General features: G+C 39.2%; 1 protein-coding gene across 5 annotated transcripts; it reads right to left on the bottom strand.

The window, feature by feature from the left end:
• Positions 1-1,158: 1,158 nt before the first annotated feature.
• LOC143892783 (uncharacterized) lies at positions 1,159-14,546 on the bottom strand. Of its 5 annotated transcripts, none has more exons than XM_077397647.1 (12): positions 13,607-14,546; positions 8,816-8,926; positions 6,781-8,450; positions 6,565-6,714; positions 5,460-5,576; positions 5,200-5,313; positions 3,536-3,610; positions 3,358-3,449; positions 3,157-3,268; positions 2,750-2,838; positions 2,520-2,615; positions 1,159-1,705 (listed from the first exon to the last, which is right to left on the bottom strand). In XM_077397647.1, the coding sequence occupies exons 3-12, from the start codon at positions 7,177-7,179 to the stop codon at positions 1,327-1,329; spliced, it is 1,623 nt and encodes a 540-aa protein (XP_077253762.1). In that variant the 5' UTR covers positions 7,180-8,450; positions 8,816-8,926; positions 13,607-14,546; the 3' UTR covers positions 1,159-1,326. The 5 variants fall into 5 exon arrangements, 4 of the variants coding, with proteins under 4 accessions (XP_077253762.1, XP_077253761.1, XP_077253763.1 ...); XM_077397646.1 differs by having other exon boundaries at positions 8,816-8,965; XR_013255614.1 differs by lacking the exon at positions 8,816-8,926 and adding an exon at positions 2,229-2,320 and having other exon boundaries at positions 1,567-1,705; positions 13,607-14,545.
• Positions 14,547-14,989: the final 443 nt, after the last annotated feature.

The following is a 14,989-nucleotide window of genomic DNA, read 5'->3' on the forward strand; positions in this document are numbered from 1 at the left end:
TCCAATCCAAACAGGTGGAAAAAATTCCTCAGGAAATGTTTTTCATATAATTCAAAAAGTGACACATTATGTTGCAAATTTACATTCCCATTTATTTATATATGGGTAAGTCTTGTTGTTTTCCTTCTACGAAACAACAGGGAAAGCAACCAATTCTTTTAAATTTACTTGCATTTCCATTTGGGTTCTCATTTCTTTGGCCACTTTGGGGTTCTCATATGTCAAAACACTGAAACTCGACTCAGCTATGAATTGAGTATGAGTCCATCGACTCAAAGCCTGCTAAAAGCCATTTCATGGGATTTGCTAGGCAATTTTGCAAACAGCTATTTCACAGCTAACGTTTGCATGAGAGAACAGCTTTAACCAGATTTTGTCTTACTCATTTAATTCATCTGAGGTGGCTGTTCTCTCCTGCAAAAGTCAGCAGGGAAATGGATTTGCACAAAATTGCTCAAATCCCCTCCTAAACCTTTTTATTTATATTTTCTTGAGAAGTAAGTCTCTTTCACGGAAAAGACAAACAACAGGTGGAAATGTTGGAAAAGAACCATATATATTTTCCTATATGCTTTCATTAGACAGTCACCCATCAATTTGTTCGATCAACTTCTTGAATCAATTTTCTGCGTGATCGTGCAGATTAACTCGGCTGAGTTTTGAGTCCCCTTGTCGAGTTCTAAACCACACAATGTACTCTTTTCTTCTTAAAATTCATTTACAAGCCACTGATGAAATAGCTATGATATATATTCAAAGCAAATCCCCCTGATTTTCAGGATATGACACATCTACAAGGTACCCACCCTTCAACAGCCCTAATCATCCTACACGTGTATGGCACAGTAGCACAAATCTAAAAAAATACCATAAAATCCCAACAAAAATCATCATATCACAATCGATTTAACCATAAGAAACACCTCTCCTCAAATATTGTCGAAGTATAAATGATTAAATAACAAAAACTCTAACAGATCAAGCTTTTTGAGTAGTTAGTTATTTCACATGCTATCAGAGCTATTGCCAAACTGCAAGTCTTAGGTTCAAAAACCCAACAACTCCTGGATAAATATCCATGTGTACGACCAACCCAGAAACAAAGTGGCCACTCGTGATGGGAGTGTTACAGTATAAATTATTAAAGAACACCAACTCTAACAGCTTAAGCTTTTGGAATAATTGGTTGTTTCACAAATACACAGCAATATTTATCTTTTCATTCAAATTTGCTTCTTTTGAGATTTTATATGGTTTAATCTGATCGTGGCTTATTTAAAGGGATAACACAAAATTTGGTAAAGAGCAACCAATGTGAACGCCCTTTCAGCCCTTTTTTGCAAGGGTGCCCCAGAGTTTATTATTCCTCTTTATATGAAAAGTGCAGTTTACACAAAAAAATTGCACCCAAAATGAGAGTTCAGATCGCAAGCTTACCTGTACCAGCAGCAGCCATGCTCGGCTTATTAAACCCACTACCAGAACGGCCACCGCCACCACCAAATCGGCCACTTCCACCGCCAAATCGGCCACCTCCACGTCGGCCATCACTGTCTCTGCCACCACCCCTACCACCCCCCTACCACTGTCACCATCACGAGGTCTTGCCTCCTCCACCGTCAAACTGTAGCCCCCAAGTTCCTCACCATTGAGTTCCAGGGCCTTCGAAAAACTATCATTGTCCTTAAACTCCAAAAAAGCCATCCTGCCAGACAAACCTTTTCAAACTCACCAAAAGGTAAATAAAATGAAACTGTAAAACTTTGGATGATTTACAAAAGGCAGAAAGATGGTGTAATTTAGGTGACGTGAGAAGCCGAGAACTACATGTGACTAGAAATTTTCAAGATGATTTATAGAAGACTAAAAATGGATTCAAAATATGTTATTCAGAATAAGTCCTAAGAAAGTTCTTCCGAGATGTGTTTGGCTCGGTCAAGTCAATGAGAACTCAGCCAAATCGATTCAGCAAGCTCCCATTACAAGACGTTGAAGAGCAAAATCCTTTTGTCTAAATGGCATTTTCATAGTAGCAGAAGAAACAATATGAAGCTTCCTACAAGAGTTGCCAAATGTTTATCAGGAAAAGCAAATATGAGTTGTTTTTTTTTTTTTTTTTGAACGATGGCAAATATGAGAGTTGACATTCAATATACCATATAAAACACAATTGAAATTTGGCGAAGCAAAGAGAACAGATATTAGAATTAAATGAAAATTTCACAAACCCCTTGGGAGCACCGGTATCATAATCTTTTGGAATGGAAACCCATGAAATCTTTCCACAAGACCCAAAATGTTCTTTTAGATTGCTCCGAATCTGTCATCAGCATAGGAAAGTAATGTATCCGGCCAAACTTTACCATATGAAGCAGGAATTGGGAGCAGAACCTCCAACAAGTAAATTGTTACTTTAAAAGTCGGATTCTCTTAAAAGTAAAACAATCCTAAGTAGAGACTCTGAAACCAGAAATCAGGTAGCCCAATCCTGAAAGGAATACAAAGGGCGTAAGTCTCACCTGATTCTCTTCAAGGGATTTGTCGAAACCTCGTACATATATTTGGTTGGGCCTAGTCCACCTCTCCCTCCCTTCTGGAAAGAATTGTTCTCCTTGCTGCGGTATTGGCAATATGAGGTGAGCTTAAAGAGAACTACTGAGAGAGAAAGAGAGAGAGAGAGAGAGAGAGAGAGAGAGAGAGAGAGAGAGAGAGAGAGAGAGAGAGAAGCAACATTGGCATAGAATAATACCCGCTATGTGGTGTATATGAGCCCCTCTCATGGGCCAAATCAATCTTCAAAGCCCGACCTAATAGTTCTTGGCCATTCAACTCGAGAGCCTGCAACAAAACCGAAAGTACAAAAGCTAAAAAAAGGAAATATAAATGACTAGGGCATGACAAACAAGTGAGGCAGGTGGGAACCTAAATCAGCAGTCAACTACTTACCAAAAACATGATTAGACGTCACTAAAACAATAAATACTGTATGAAAGTCAAACACTCTTTTGTGTTCAAGCATTTGAAGGTATAGGATTTAAGATGTCAAAATTATTTGTTATTCTAACAGTTCCAGCAGCCAAAAAAAAGAAAGAAAGAAATACTTGAGGAGATGTAAAGTAGTGACAAAATGGCAAGATGTGGCATGGATGAGATTACCTTTTGTGCTTCTTCCGGTGTGGCAAACTCAACATGACGAAATCCTTTGAAACAGCCTTCCTTATTTGATGCAAACCGGACAACTTCACCTGCATCTTTGAAGAACTCCTCCCTGCAGGTAATGTAATAAGCAAACAAATGAAAATGGAAGAGTAAAAATCACTTCCAATAAGTGACTGTATAACAGTGACTGGCACATACACATCAGCTTGTTCAACATTAAATGAGAGGTTGCCAACAAAAAGTGATTTTGACCCAGTGGTCTTAGCGCTGGGAGTAACAGGGGCTTGAAGCTGTACAAATTTAATAAGAACATGTCGAGATTATTAGCCATATAGATCAGAAATATCAATAAAATAGTGTAAGTAGAGAAAGTTACCTCCTTAGATTTAGTAGTGGTCTTCTTATTATTTGACTTAACCACACTAGCATCTTTCATTTCAACATCATTATCCTGCAGAGTATAAATTTTTAATGAAATTCCATCAGTCAAATGACTCGGGCTTGTCAAACATATAAAATGTCAGACGGTGCTAAATCCATGGTTATAAATGGTGGTCCAAACCGTTTCGTGACATGTTTCTATTTCCATCCCCAATGAGACAATTTTCTTACACCAACATGTTTAGATTTCAGTAACGTTTCGGTCGACCACCACTTTTTTACATAAATTACAGAACTTCGGTCAACAATTTGAAAGTTCAATCAAAGTTTACTGTTCTTCTCGTATTTCGCATTCTACGAAAGGACTTATTTTTATCACCCACTTTAATCTATGTATGACTTGGACTTCTGTCTCCAACTTGTCCCCTCTAATCATGGGATGTCTTCAAACACAATCTCGAGATTGCTTCTCTCCTTATCATCTTTCTCTAAGGAGATAGGAGGGACGCAACGAGAAAAAATTGAATAGAGAGAGAGAGAGAGAGAGATGGCATAAGGCCAGAGAGATGGTGAGCAGGATGAGAAAGATGAGAAAATGGGATCAAAATTTTGTATCTCCCACTTTAAGCTATGTATGCTTGACTTACGTCTCCAAATTGTCCACCCCTCCTATCTTAGGATGTTTTCGAACACAATCTCGACATTGATTCACTCCATATCATCTTTCTCTAAGCAAATAGGAGGGATGGGTGAGAAAACAAAGTGAGGACAGAGAGATGGCATAAGAAGGCCAGAGAGATGGTGAGCGGGATGAGAATGATTGAAAAAAGATGAGAAAATGAGAACAAAATTGATTCTTCCCTTATCTTTCTATAAGGCGAGAGGAGGGATGCGTGAGAAAAAAAGTGAGAGAGAGAGAGAGAGAGCATAAGAAGGCCAGAGAGATGGTGAGCAGGATAAGAATGATGGAAAAATATGAGAATGACAAGAAAAAATGGTGTGTACCTTGAGATCCAGTGTTTAAAAACAAGGATGTGAGGCGGAACACAGACAAGAAAAATCCTTATCAGGGCGGACGCGGCCAAGAATGCAGTTGACGCGGTTAATGCGGTCATAACTAGGGAGAATCAAAAGAGTTTTTATTGACTCTAAAGGGCAAAACGCGGATATGTGCGAAGCGGAACGCTGGCAAGAAAAATCCTTGTCGACTCAGGCGTGTTCCATGATGTGTCAAGGAGTTTTTAAACACTGTTGAGATCTACAGCTCCTTGAATGAGAGGACGCTAAGGCTTAGTTCCAATTTTGTTCTGGTACCATGAAAGAAAAAGAATTTTATTTCCCACTAAAGCTTCAAGTTGTTCTGGATGACATTACTTTTATATAAATGATAGATGCGAGATGAATCCAAACCCCCTTGTCATGATCTCGACACTTCAGATAATGAGATTAAAAATACAAAAGTAAAAGGTAAAAAGTCTAATAAATAAATAAATGGATTATTGATTCCTTATCAATTCCAAACCCTACAAATCCCAAAAAAGGGGCATTCAGACTATTCCAAATGCTTTAGTAACATTAATTATCCAGTGTCCTTCGGGCTCTTCACCCGTTCAATAATCATTTCTCAAAGAACGTATTATGATAAGTGAGAATCTTTACCATTTTCTTTGGAGTTTTAGTGGGCTTCTCCTCCTCACTTTCCTCCTCAGAGGACTCATCTTCATCACTACTGCTATTCTTCTTAGGCTTCCCAACAATTGTAGTAAAGGGGGTCTGCATAAGGCAAAATGGAAATTGAAAATCTTAGGGACAATAAAATGGTCTTAAGACATTATGTTTAACAAATATAAACATATTAACAACTATTCTTTGCTGCAATGGCATATTCCAAAGATCACATTTTGAACAAAGGTGTTCACCTTTTTTATAGGCTCTTCGTCCGAGCTTTCCTCAGAGTCATCATCCTCATCTTCGTCGCTACTGCTATTAAACTGAATGACTTCGGGACTAGGCATTTTGACAATAGTAGGGGTGCTCTGCATAAGGCAAAATGGCAATCGATGATCTAAGCGATGAAAGAAAAGGGTGCTACGGCATTAGCTCTAACAAATGACAAAACTAATTCACACATCCCCCCCCCCCCCCCCCCCCCAACGTGGAGGAATTGATAATACTCAACAAGAATGGTAACAGTGGTAGAACATGGGAGACAACTAGATACATTTTCATCCAATCCTACTTATAAAATAATTTGCATGGGACGCATCAGAAGTCAAAACAGGGATTACAGACAAAAAAGCAAGAAGTCCATTTGTCCAGATTCTTGTCTCGGCCAACCATGGCAGGAGTTGCATGCATCACAACTGCATCCATTATTGGAGAGGCATATAGACTAGATTTGCAAGCATTGGTAACAGGTAACAGAGAATCATGCCAACATAAAACACAGCAACAATCACAAGAATAATGGACACAGCATACAATATTAAAACCATAAACCTTCACGCTTAATCAATTAAAACCTACTAATTAAATCATTTTTATAGGCTCTCACATGTAGCTCTAATTATCCTAATGTAATTTTTCGTGTGATGAACTAATATTAAATAAGAATACTTTTGTCGTCAATTCAGTCCCAGGCAATTTTCCAATAAATTTCTGATCCAAAAGGAAATTGCTAAATAAATGTCCAAGAGGCATTCCTATGATCCTATCAGATTTCCAAAAATTTTTAAAATTTGACCAAAATAGGGTGTTAACTAAAAAAATCCATCAGAAACAGACTGAAAACTTAGTAGAAGTTTCATGCAGAAACGCAAAGTTAACAATGTCATGAAATTGAATATATTAAACATGGAATTGGTAAAAACATTGACAGGCAGCAGAAAATAAAGCTGTTGTAAACATTTAAAATAAAATCAAATCTGGCCGAGAAGCTTCCAACAAACGATCAAGACAACTACTATGTACATAAACATATTTCAATGTGAATAGAGGGGGGAAATAGGAGAAAGAAAAACTCACATCAGCCTCGGATGATTCGCTTTCTGAACTCTCACTTGATTCTTCCCCCTTTTTTACGCTAACTGGTGCACTTTTGGAAGCTAGCGGAGCAGCAGCTTTCGCAGCGTTGTCCTGCTTTGAGACTTTGGCATCAAAATGGGGCAACAAGACCTAAAAGAAAAGACGCATCATACAAAGTATCCACCACGCAAGTATAACCAAAACAACTCATTTTACCTCTTCTTCAGAGTCACTTTCAGAACTATCACTAGATTCTTCCTTTTTCCTAGATGCTGGCACCGTGGTGGTGGATAAGATGCCATGGAGCTCGGCATATGCTACATAGGTAATAAATTTGAATCCAAGCATTGCGCAATGAGCGTGTATTTGCGTAACGAGCTCGGCCGGGCAATCTGGAGATGCGTATAACGTGATGTGGGTTTTCATAGTGGCAACATCTCTACTAAATGGTCGAGAGATCTGCTCATGAAATCTATCAACATCTACGCGCCTATCCACCTTGATGTAAAAATCTCCCCCCTCAATAGCTGCTTTGTCGATCATAATCTGTCGCTCATCATATGTTTGGCGCTGTTGCTGCCATGTAAGTTTTTGCTGCATTGAATTTATCTGCATTTACTTCGTTATAATGCTGCTTCATTTACTTCTTACATTTCCATGTTTTATGTTCTCTTTGTTGTCTTATCTTGTGTTCTGAGCTAAATCTTGTATGTTTTCACTTATGTGAGGCCGATCTCTGAAGAGATTGTTTTTTCACTCACGAATAAAGTTAGCATGTCGTGATTTCCTCTATTATTTTCAGATTTCATCTTTGATTAGTGTTATCTTCTTACTAGATTTGCATCATTTTCAACCTTTAAACTTTAGATTAGTGTCATCCTTACTAACTTTCTAATTTCCTTCTCCGATTCTTCCCTCCGGCGAGTTCATCTGAACTCAGGACGGCCATTAACAACCTATAAATAATTTTCTTGCTGTCCTTGTTCCCTTCGAATTAGTTTTGTTCATCAAACCCCACAAATCTCAGATAAGAAACCCTAGGTCCAAATCATTTCTCCTAGATCCAATCGATTTTTGCTAAGCTCTGCTCATCAGCATCTTGATCTGAGTTATTTCGCCTCTGGTCTCTTTCTATAAGTCCATATTTGATCGTTTTGGATCATCTCCTTCAGCAATTTCACTGGTACAGGTTTCTACTCTGTTTGATTCTTTCTTGTAAATCTTCATTACCAGCTAAAAGATCTTCATTCTATTCAGGTAATTTTTTACTTTCTTGCTTAGAATGTGAATAAGCTAATAATGATTGCTTGATTTTGAGATTTTTCCTCTTCAATAGATCAACGAAATCATATCAGGTTTCATAATCTTTATTCTGATTTTCATTGATTCCTGTTTACTATGGCAATGGTCTGAAATTTGATTTTACCGATCTTTGTTTTTATTTCTAATGATTTTCTTGTCAGTTCCTGTTAGAAGTAATAGTAATCTGAAGTGTGAAAATTTGTGTTTAAATGCTATTAATGAAGGAATGGAAAAGCTAGAGTTCCAAGGAGGCGGAGGCGGCCGCAGATCCAAGCGCAGTCGTAGTCGCAAGCGCAGCCGCCGCCACCGCCTTGCCCGCCTTAAATGGCAGCAACAGCGCTAAACATATGATGAGCGACAGATTATGATCGACAAAGCAGCTATTGAGGGGGGAGATTTTTACATCAAGGTGGATAGGCGCGTAGATGTTGATAGATTTCATTCTCTCGACCATTTAGTAAAGATGTTGCCACTATGAAAACCCACTTCACGTTATACGCATCTCCAGATTGCCCAGCCGAGCTCGTTACACAAGGTCACCCACTTCACGTTGTACGCATCTCCAGATTCCCACGGAGGCATTCCTGTGATCCAAAAGGAAATTGCTAAATAAATGTCCAAGAGGCATTCCTATGATCCTATCAGATTTCCAAAAAAATTAAAAATTTGACCAAAATAGGGTGTTAACTAAAAAAATCCATCAGAAACAGACTAAAAACTTAGAAGTTTCATGCAGAAACGCAAAGTTAACAATGTCATGAAATTGAATATATTAAACATGGAATGGGTAAAAACATTGACACGCAGCAGAAAATAAAGCTGTTGTAAACATTTAAAATAAAATCAAATATGGCCGAGAAGCTTCCAACAAACGATCAAGAAAACTACTATGTACATAAACATATTTCAATGTGAATAGAGGGGGGAAATAGGAGAAAGAAAAACTCACATCAGCCTCGGATGATTCGCTTTCTGAACTCTCACTTGATTCTTCCCCCTTTTTTACGCTAACTGGTGCACTTTTGGAAGCTAGCAGAGCAACAGCTTTCGCAGCGTTGTCCTGCTTTGAGACTTTAGCATCAAAATGGGGCAACAAGACCTAAAAGAAAAGACGCATCATACAAAGTATCCATCACACAAGTATAACCAAAACAACTCATTTTACCTCTTCTTCAGAGTCACTTTCAGAACTATCACTAGATTCTTCCTTTTTCCTAGATGCTGGCACCATGGTGGAGGATAAGATGCCATGGAGCTCGGCATATGCTACATAGGTAATAAATTTGAATCCAAGCACTGCGCAATGAGCGTGTATTTGCGTAACAAGCTCGGTCGGGCAATCTGGAGATGCGTTGCGTATAACGTGAAGTGGGTTTTCATAGTGGCAACATCTCTACTAAATGGTCGAGAGACCTGCTCATGAAATCTATCAACATCTACGCGCCTATCCACCTTGATGTAAAAATCTCCCCCCTCAATAGCTGCTTTGTCGATCATAATATGTCGCCCATCATATGATTGGCGCTGTTGCTGCCATGTAAGTTTTTGCTCCATTGAATTTATCTGCATTTACTTCGTTATAATGCTGCTTCATTTACTTCTTATATTTCCATGTTTTATGTTCTCTTTGTTGTCTTATCTTGTGTTCTGAGCTAAATCTTGTATGTTTTCACTTATGTGAGGCCGATCTCTGAAGAGATTGTTTTTTCACTCACGAATAAAGTTAGCATATCGTGATTTTCTCCTATTATTTTCAGATTTCGTCTTTGATTAGTGTCATCTTCTTACTAGATTTGCATCATTTTCAACCTTTAAACTTTAGATTAGTGTCATCCTTACTAACTTTCTAATTTCCTTCTCCGATTCTTCCCTCCGGCGAGTTCATCTGAACTCCGGACGGCCATTAACAACCTATAAATAATTTCCTTGCTGTCCTTGTTCCCTTCGAATTAGTTTTGTTCATCAAACCCCACAAATTTCAGATAAGAAACCCTAGGTCCAAATCATTTCTCCTAAATCCAATCGATTTTTGCTAAGCTCTGCTCATCAGCATCTTGATCTGAGTTATTTCGCCTCTAGTCTCTTTCTATAAGTCCAGATTTGATCGTTTTGGATCATCTCCTTCAGCAATTTCACTGGTACAGGTTTCTACTCTGTTTGATTCTTTCTTGTAAATCTTCATTACCAGCTAAAAGATCTTCATTCTATTCAGGTAATTTTTTACTTTCTTTCTTAGAATGTGAATAAGCTAATAATGATTGCTTGATTTTTCCTCTTCAATAAATCAACGAAATCATATCAGGTTTCATAATCTTTATTCTGATTTTCATTGATTCCTGTTTACTATGGCAATGGTCTGAAATTTGATTTTACCGATCTTTGTTTTTATTTCTAATGATTTTCTTGTCAGTTCCTGTTAGAAGTAATATTAATCTGAAGTGTGAAAATTTGTATTTAAATGCTATTAATGAAGGAATGGAAAAGCTAGAGTTCTAAGGAGGCGGAGGTGGCCGCAGCCACAAATCCAAGCGCAGCCGCCTTGCCCGCCTTAAATGGCAGCAACAGCGCCAAACATATAATGAGCGACAGATTATGATCGACAAAGCAGCTATTGAGGGGGGAGATTTTTACATCAAGGTGGATAGGCGCGTAGATGTTGATAGATTTCATGAGCAGGTCTCTCGACCATTTAGTAGAGATGTGTGGACCCCGATCCGAGGATGATGAGGAAACGAGTCCCTACATCCTCTAGATCTCCACAACGTGAAGGAGAGCTCTGCCAAGGAACTCTCGAAACGGTGTCACCCTCACAGCATAGCATGAGTGGCGATATATAAAAAGAAAGAGATACATCCTAATCCGGAGCCAGGGCTCGAAACCAAGATATATCTAAAAATAACTCAGAATCGCCATCCATGGATGCGCAATAGAACCAAAAACAAATGCTCTGTTTGCAATGGATAACCAAAGATACAAAAGGTCCGTGCCTGATGACGAATGGAGAAGGTCTGAAGAGCACCCCCAATTCGCCCGAGTGCGAACACTTGGTCTCTTATGCCATTTATTATTAACCTCGAAGAGTTTTGGGCAAAAATCATGTAAAATGGGAACAATCCTCAGGAGTCGTCTATCTAAGCATGCATTTCCTAAGAATAGAAATAATAAGCACACAAACAATAAATGAAAGAGGTGCCACCTAAATATTGTTACGTTATGAGTGATATACCTAACTGGTGTCTAAGTTCTGATGGACAAACACATACAAGCTACAGCTAAAGGTATAGGATCAGTACAAGAAAGTAAGAGAACATAACAAAACACACAACATAACAAATCCTAAGACTCTAAACGATTTAGCCCGAGTCCTCGGATGGTCTGGTATTCATCCAAAGAAGCCTACGTATCCCCGCCTCCACGAGAATCAAGGCAACGTAGTTCTTCGCGCCTATTCTAAGCTAGGATGCCTAAGACACCTAGACCTCTATCCTAGATTCGATCTAAAAGACCAGACTAGTTATTAAAGCTTCATGAGCGATTATTTAGATTTCAGTGGATTGTGAATTTTAGGACACCCTATATGCCCTAACTAAATGCAGGTTAGCCATAAGCTAATGCAGGTGGTTCCTATAACCTATGTGTAACTAGGCTGTGTGTCTTAAGGAAAACAATGGGATCACTAGCGCATCCTAGACCTAGTCATCAATCGGCGATGTGAGTCGCCAACTGATCGGACGGAGGCGTAACAAACCCCTAACTCTAACACAAGCACAAACAAAGCACACAACACATCAAAGACAAACTCCTAAATCTAAAACTCTCTATCTAGGACAAAATCCTAACTCTAGAGGAAGATCTTTTCGAAAAATAATGTTTTGGAAGATTTTTATATTTTTAAAAGGTTTAAAAGATTTATTTACAAAGTTTGGCTGGACTTGGGATATGAATCCCAAACTGCACTACGTACCTCGTGGAAGATGATCAAGCCAACGTAGTTCGAAACGAACTCTCCTAAATGTTCTAAAACTCAACACTTTAGATTTTTTAAAGGTTTTTTATGTTTTCAAATGTTTTTGAAGTGCTTTTATATTTTTGACGTTTAAAAGTGTGTTAACACCCTTTCGGCTAAAGGGGATCCGATAGAAGAGCCTCTATACCCACCATATCACGGTAGGGTATTAAAGAGGAAAACGGGATCCCTAAAGCCTTGGGGGAAAGAAGACAAACGAGGGAACTAAAATTCCGATACGAGAAAAATAATCTCAAAGAGATGACCAAAAGCTGACGAGGCTTAGTCAGTATCCAAAAGAGACGAATTCTAACCTGCGAAGGAAAACCCTAAATAAACGAGAGATGAAAAGCTTTTAACCCTAAGGGTAAAGTTCTAAACAAAAGGAACAGACAAAACCCTATAAAACGAACTACTAAATCGATAGAATCCCGAAACTCGAAAATGATCCCGAGGAACGTGCAAAGAATAGTCCCGGAAAGAAAGGAAACCCCTCAAACCCTGTAGAAAATGATGAGATAGGAAAATGGACACGAAGGGCAAACGGGTGGCTCAAGAAACATTCCGTCATCGCCATGGCCAGACAGAAAACCTCTGAAATTGATGGACAATATAGGAACCCTGAGATCTAAGGAAAAATCTTAAAATTGAGAGAAGCCTCGAAAGGGAAGGAAAGAGAAAGCTAAAGGGGGAGGGCTCCAAGTAACCTCATCATAGCCCTTTTACCCTCTGCTCTTCGAGATGCCAAAATCAAAGTAGAAGACTCTGCAAAGTTAGACTCAAAGACTAGGCCCCATACTTCTATTTCAACGCCAACTCAATCACAGAATACAACCGAAGGGAGCGATCTCTCTAAAAAAAATGAAATTCAAGAGAGATCAAGACAACATAATGTGAAAGAAGCCTGACCCCAAGCTCTCAAGCTCGAGGATATAAGCGCTAAAAATCAGAAATAAACTTTAATGAACCTAGAGGGAATACTTGAAAGAAGAGGATATTAACTGCGACCGTGAAAAGTGTTATGGCAAATGACAAATAGCTAATCAATATGCACGAGTCAATCTTCAACTGAACATTATCAGATGGCAGATGGGCAGTCCACACAACTCTGAAATGCATGGAACCAAAATGACTACTCAAACGCGGCAATCGAACCTCATTCGAAACCAATCAAGCATTTACCTTGAGCTAATCATGAATCAGATACATATGTAGAAATCAAAACTTGAGTAAAACTGAAATCACAACCATATATACTCCAAGAGGATCTAAAAACATTGTATGAAGTAATCTGTACTGGAATGGGGAATTTTCAAAACTACCTATATCAGCATCTTGAACCGAACAACAAAGGAGCGAAAATATCAAATTTTATATCTAGCTCACATCGGGCGAGGATCAAAATTGGGTGAAAAACAGTTTCTGAAATTAAAACATGTATATCGCACTCCCAAAATCCCGTAAAAATTAATCATAAGAAGCCCAAATCATACTTCAAATTCAAGGCCACGTAAGATCATGATAACTCCCTTCTTCTTCTTTTTATCAAAAACAATCAAAGGCACAAGCCCCCCATAACAATCACACAAAATTCATGGTATGGAATTCAGAGAAGCAGTAAAACAAAAATTCCTGAACATAAATTCCTGAACATAACAAACATCAAAGGCACGATTACACACACAAGATTAGACATGGAATGAAATTGCAGGGAGAATAGAAAACTGATATTACCTCTTGGTTATGTCCTCTCTTCTTGCCGCAGTAATCATCGAATCGAGCGGTACTGCCGAGATTGTGGAAATGAGGTGGCTGCTATGGGGAAGAAGATGGGAGCAGATTTGAGGTGGCTGCTATGGGGGGAGAAGATGGGAAATGGGAGAAATATAGGTTGATGGTGGTAGAGGTGGTGAGGATCGGAGGAGGTGATGGCCGGAGAAGGAGATGACGAAAATGGGTTTTGAAGAAGATGGGGTAGTGGCTGTAAATAGGGGGTTAGGAAGAGGGTTTCGAATTCTTTTGGGGAGAGGGGTTGGTCGGATTGCAGAAATGGGTGGAGATTGGAGATGGAGGGTTTGAGGGTAATAATGGAGGGAGATAGAGGAGATGGGTTTGGGTGGTCGGATTAGATGGAGGAGATGGTCAAAGAAAATGGAGTTGGTGGAGGTGGACGGTCGGAAATGGGGAGAAGATGGTGAAATTGGTTGAAATGGGTCGGATCTGGTTGCAGAGGGAAGAGAAATGGAGTGGGTTTGGGCTGATGTGGATTTTGATGGAGATTGAGGGTGGAGGAGATAATGGCGGCGATGGTTGAAAATGGGAGAAAATCGAAGTGGGTTTGATGATTGACAAAGATGGGTTTGTAGAGATGATGGTGGCTTGCGGTGGAGGTGGAGGTGGAGGTGGAGGTGGAAGGTGAAAACGATGGCTGAAAATGGGAGAAAATCGAAGTGGGTTTGATGGGTTTTGAAGTGGGTTTCAATGGCAAAGAAGATGAAGATGAAGATGGAGGTGGAAGATGAGGATGGTTGTCGGTGGTGGAGATAGGAGGTGGCTGGCTCGACGGATCTCCGGCAGAATCGCCGGAGAAGAAGGCCGAAATCCTTCTTCCCCTCTCTCTCTCTCTCTCTTCTTCTAAAGAAAAATGAGGCACCTCCCCCACTCTCGCCCTAATTTGGTTTGGGTTTTATTAAAAAGATACGATGAATTTGACCCCCCTACTTCTCCGTTGGACAGCCACTTATAGTGTATTTCTAATTACTCCTTGTCTAATAGGGCCTAAGTAGAAAACATGGGGGTAAATATCTTTCTTCTCTCCACAAATCCTAGCCTCTCATTTTGCCAGGTATACCAATGAGCTAGAACTATAATCACTCACAAGATTAATGGACCTAATCACGTATTTGATTAGTGTCATCTTCTTACTAGATTTGCATCATTTTCAACCTTTAAACTTTAGATTAGTGTCATCCTTACTAACTTTCTAATTTCCTTCTCCGATTCTTCCCTCCAGCGAGTTTATATGAACTCCGGACGGCCATTAACAACCTATAAATAATTTCCTTGCTGTCCTTGTTCCCTTCGAATTAGTTTTGTTCATCAAACCCCACAAATCTC

Source organism: Tasmannia lanceolata, unplaced genomic scaffold (genome assembly GCF_043159265.1).
Source record: "Tasmannia lanceolata isolate RefF3 unplaced genomic scaffold, GAP_Taslan_0.1 ptg000015l, whole genome shotgun sequence".
NCBI lineage: Eukaryota > Viridiplantae > Streptophyta > Magnoliopsida > Canellales > Winteraceae > Tasmannia > Tasmannia lanceolata.

What these genes read in the sequence shown, in the direction of transcription:
- LOC143892783 (XM_077397645.1), bottom strand. Translation starts at nt 7,179, where the DNA reads ATGCAGATAAATTCAATGCAGCAAAAACTTACATGGCAGCAACAGCGC. An exon ending in ACGAAGAGCCTATAAAAAAG is followed by an intron (nt 5,314 to 5,459) that starts GTGAACACCTTT and finishes TGCCTTATGCAG; the next exon opens with ACCCCCTTTACTACAATTGT. An exon ending in CACCGGAAGAAGCACAAAAG is followed by an intron (nt 2,839 to 3,156) that starts GTAATCTCATCC and finishes GTTTTGTTGCAG; the next exon opens with GCTCTCGAGTTGAATGGCCA.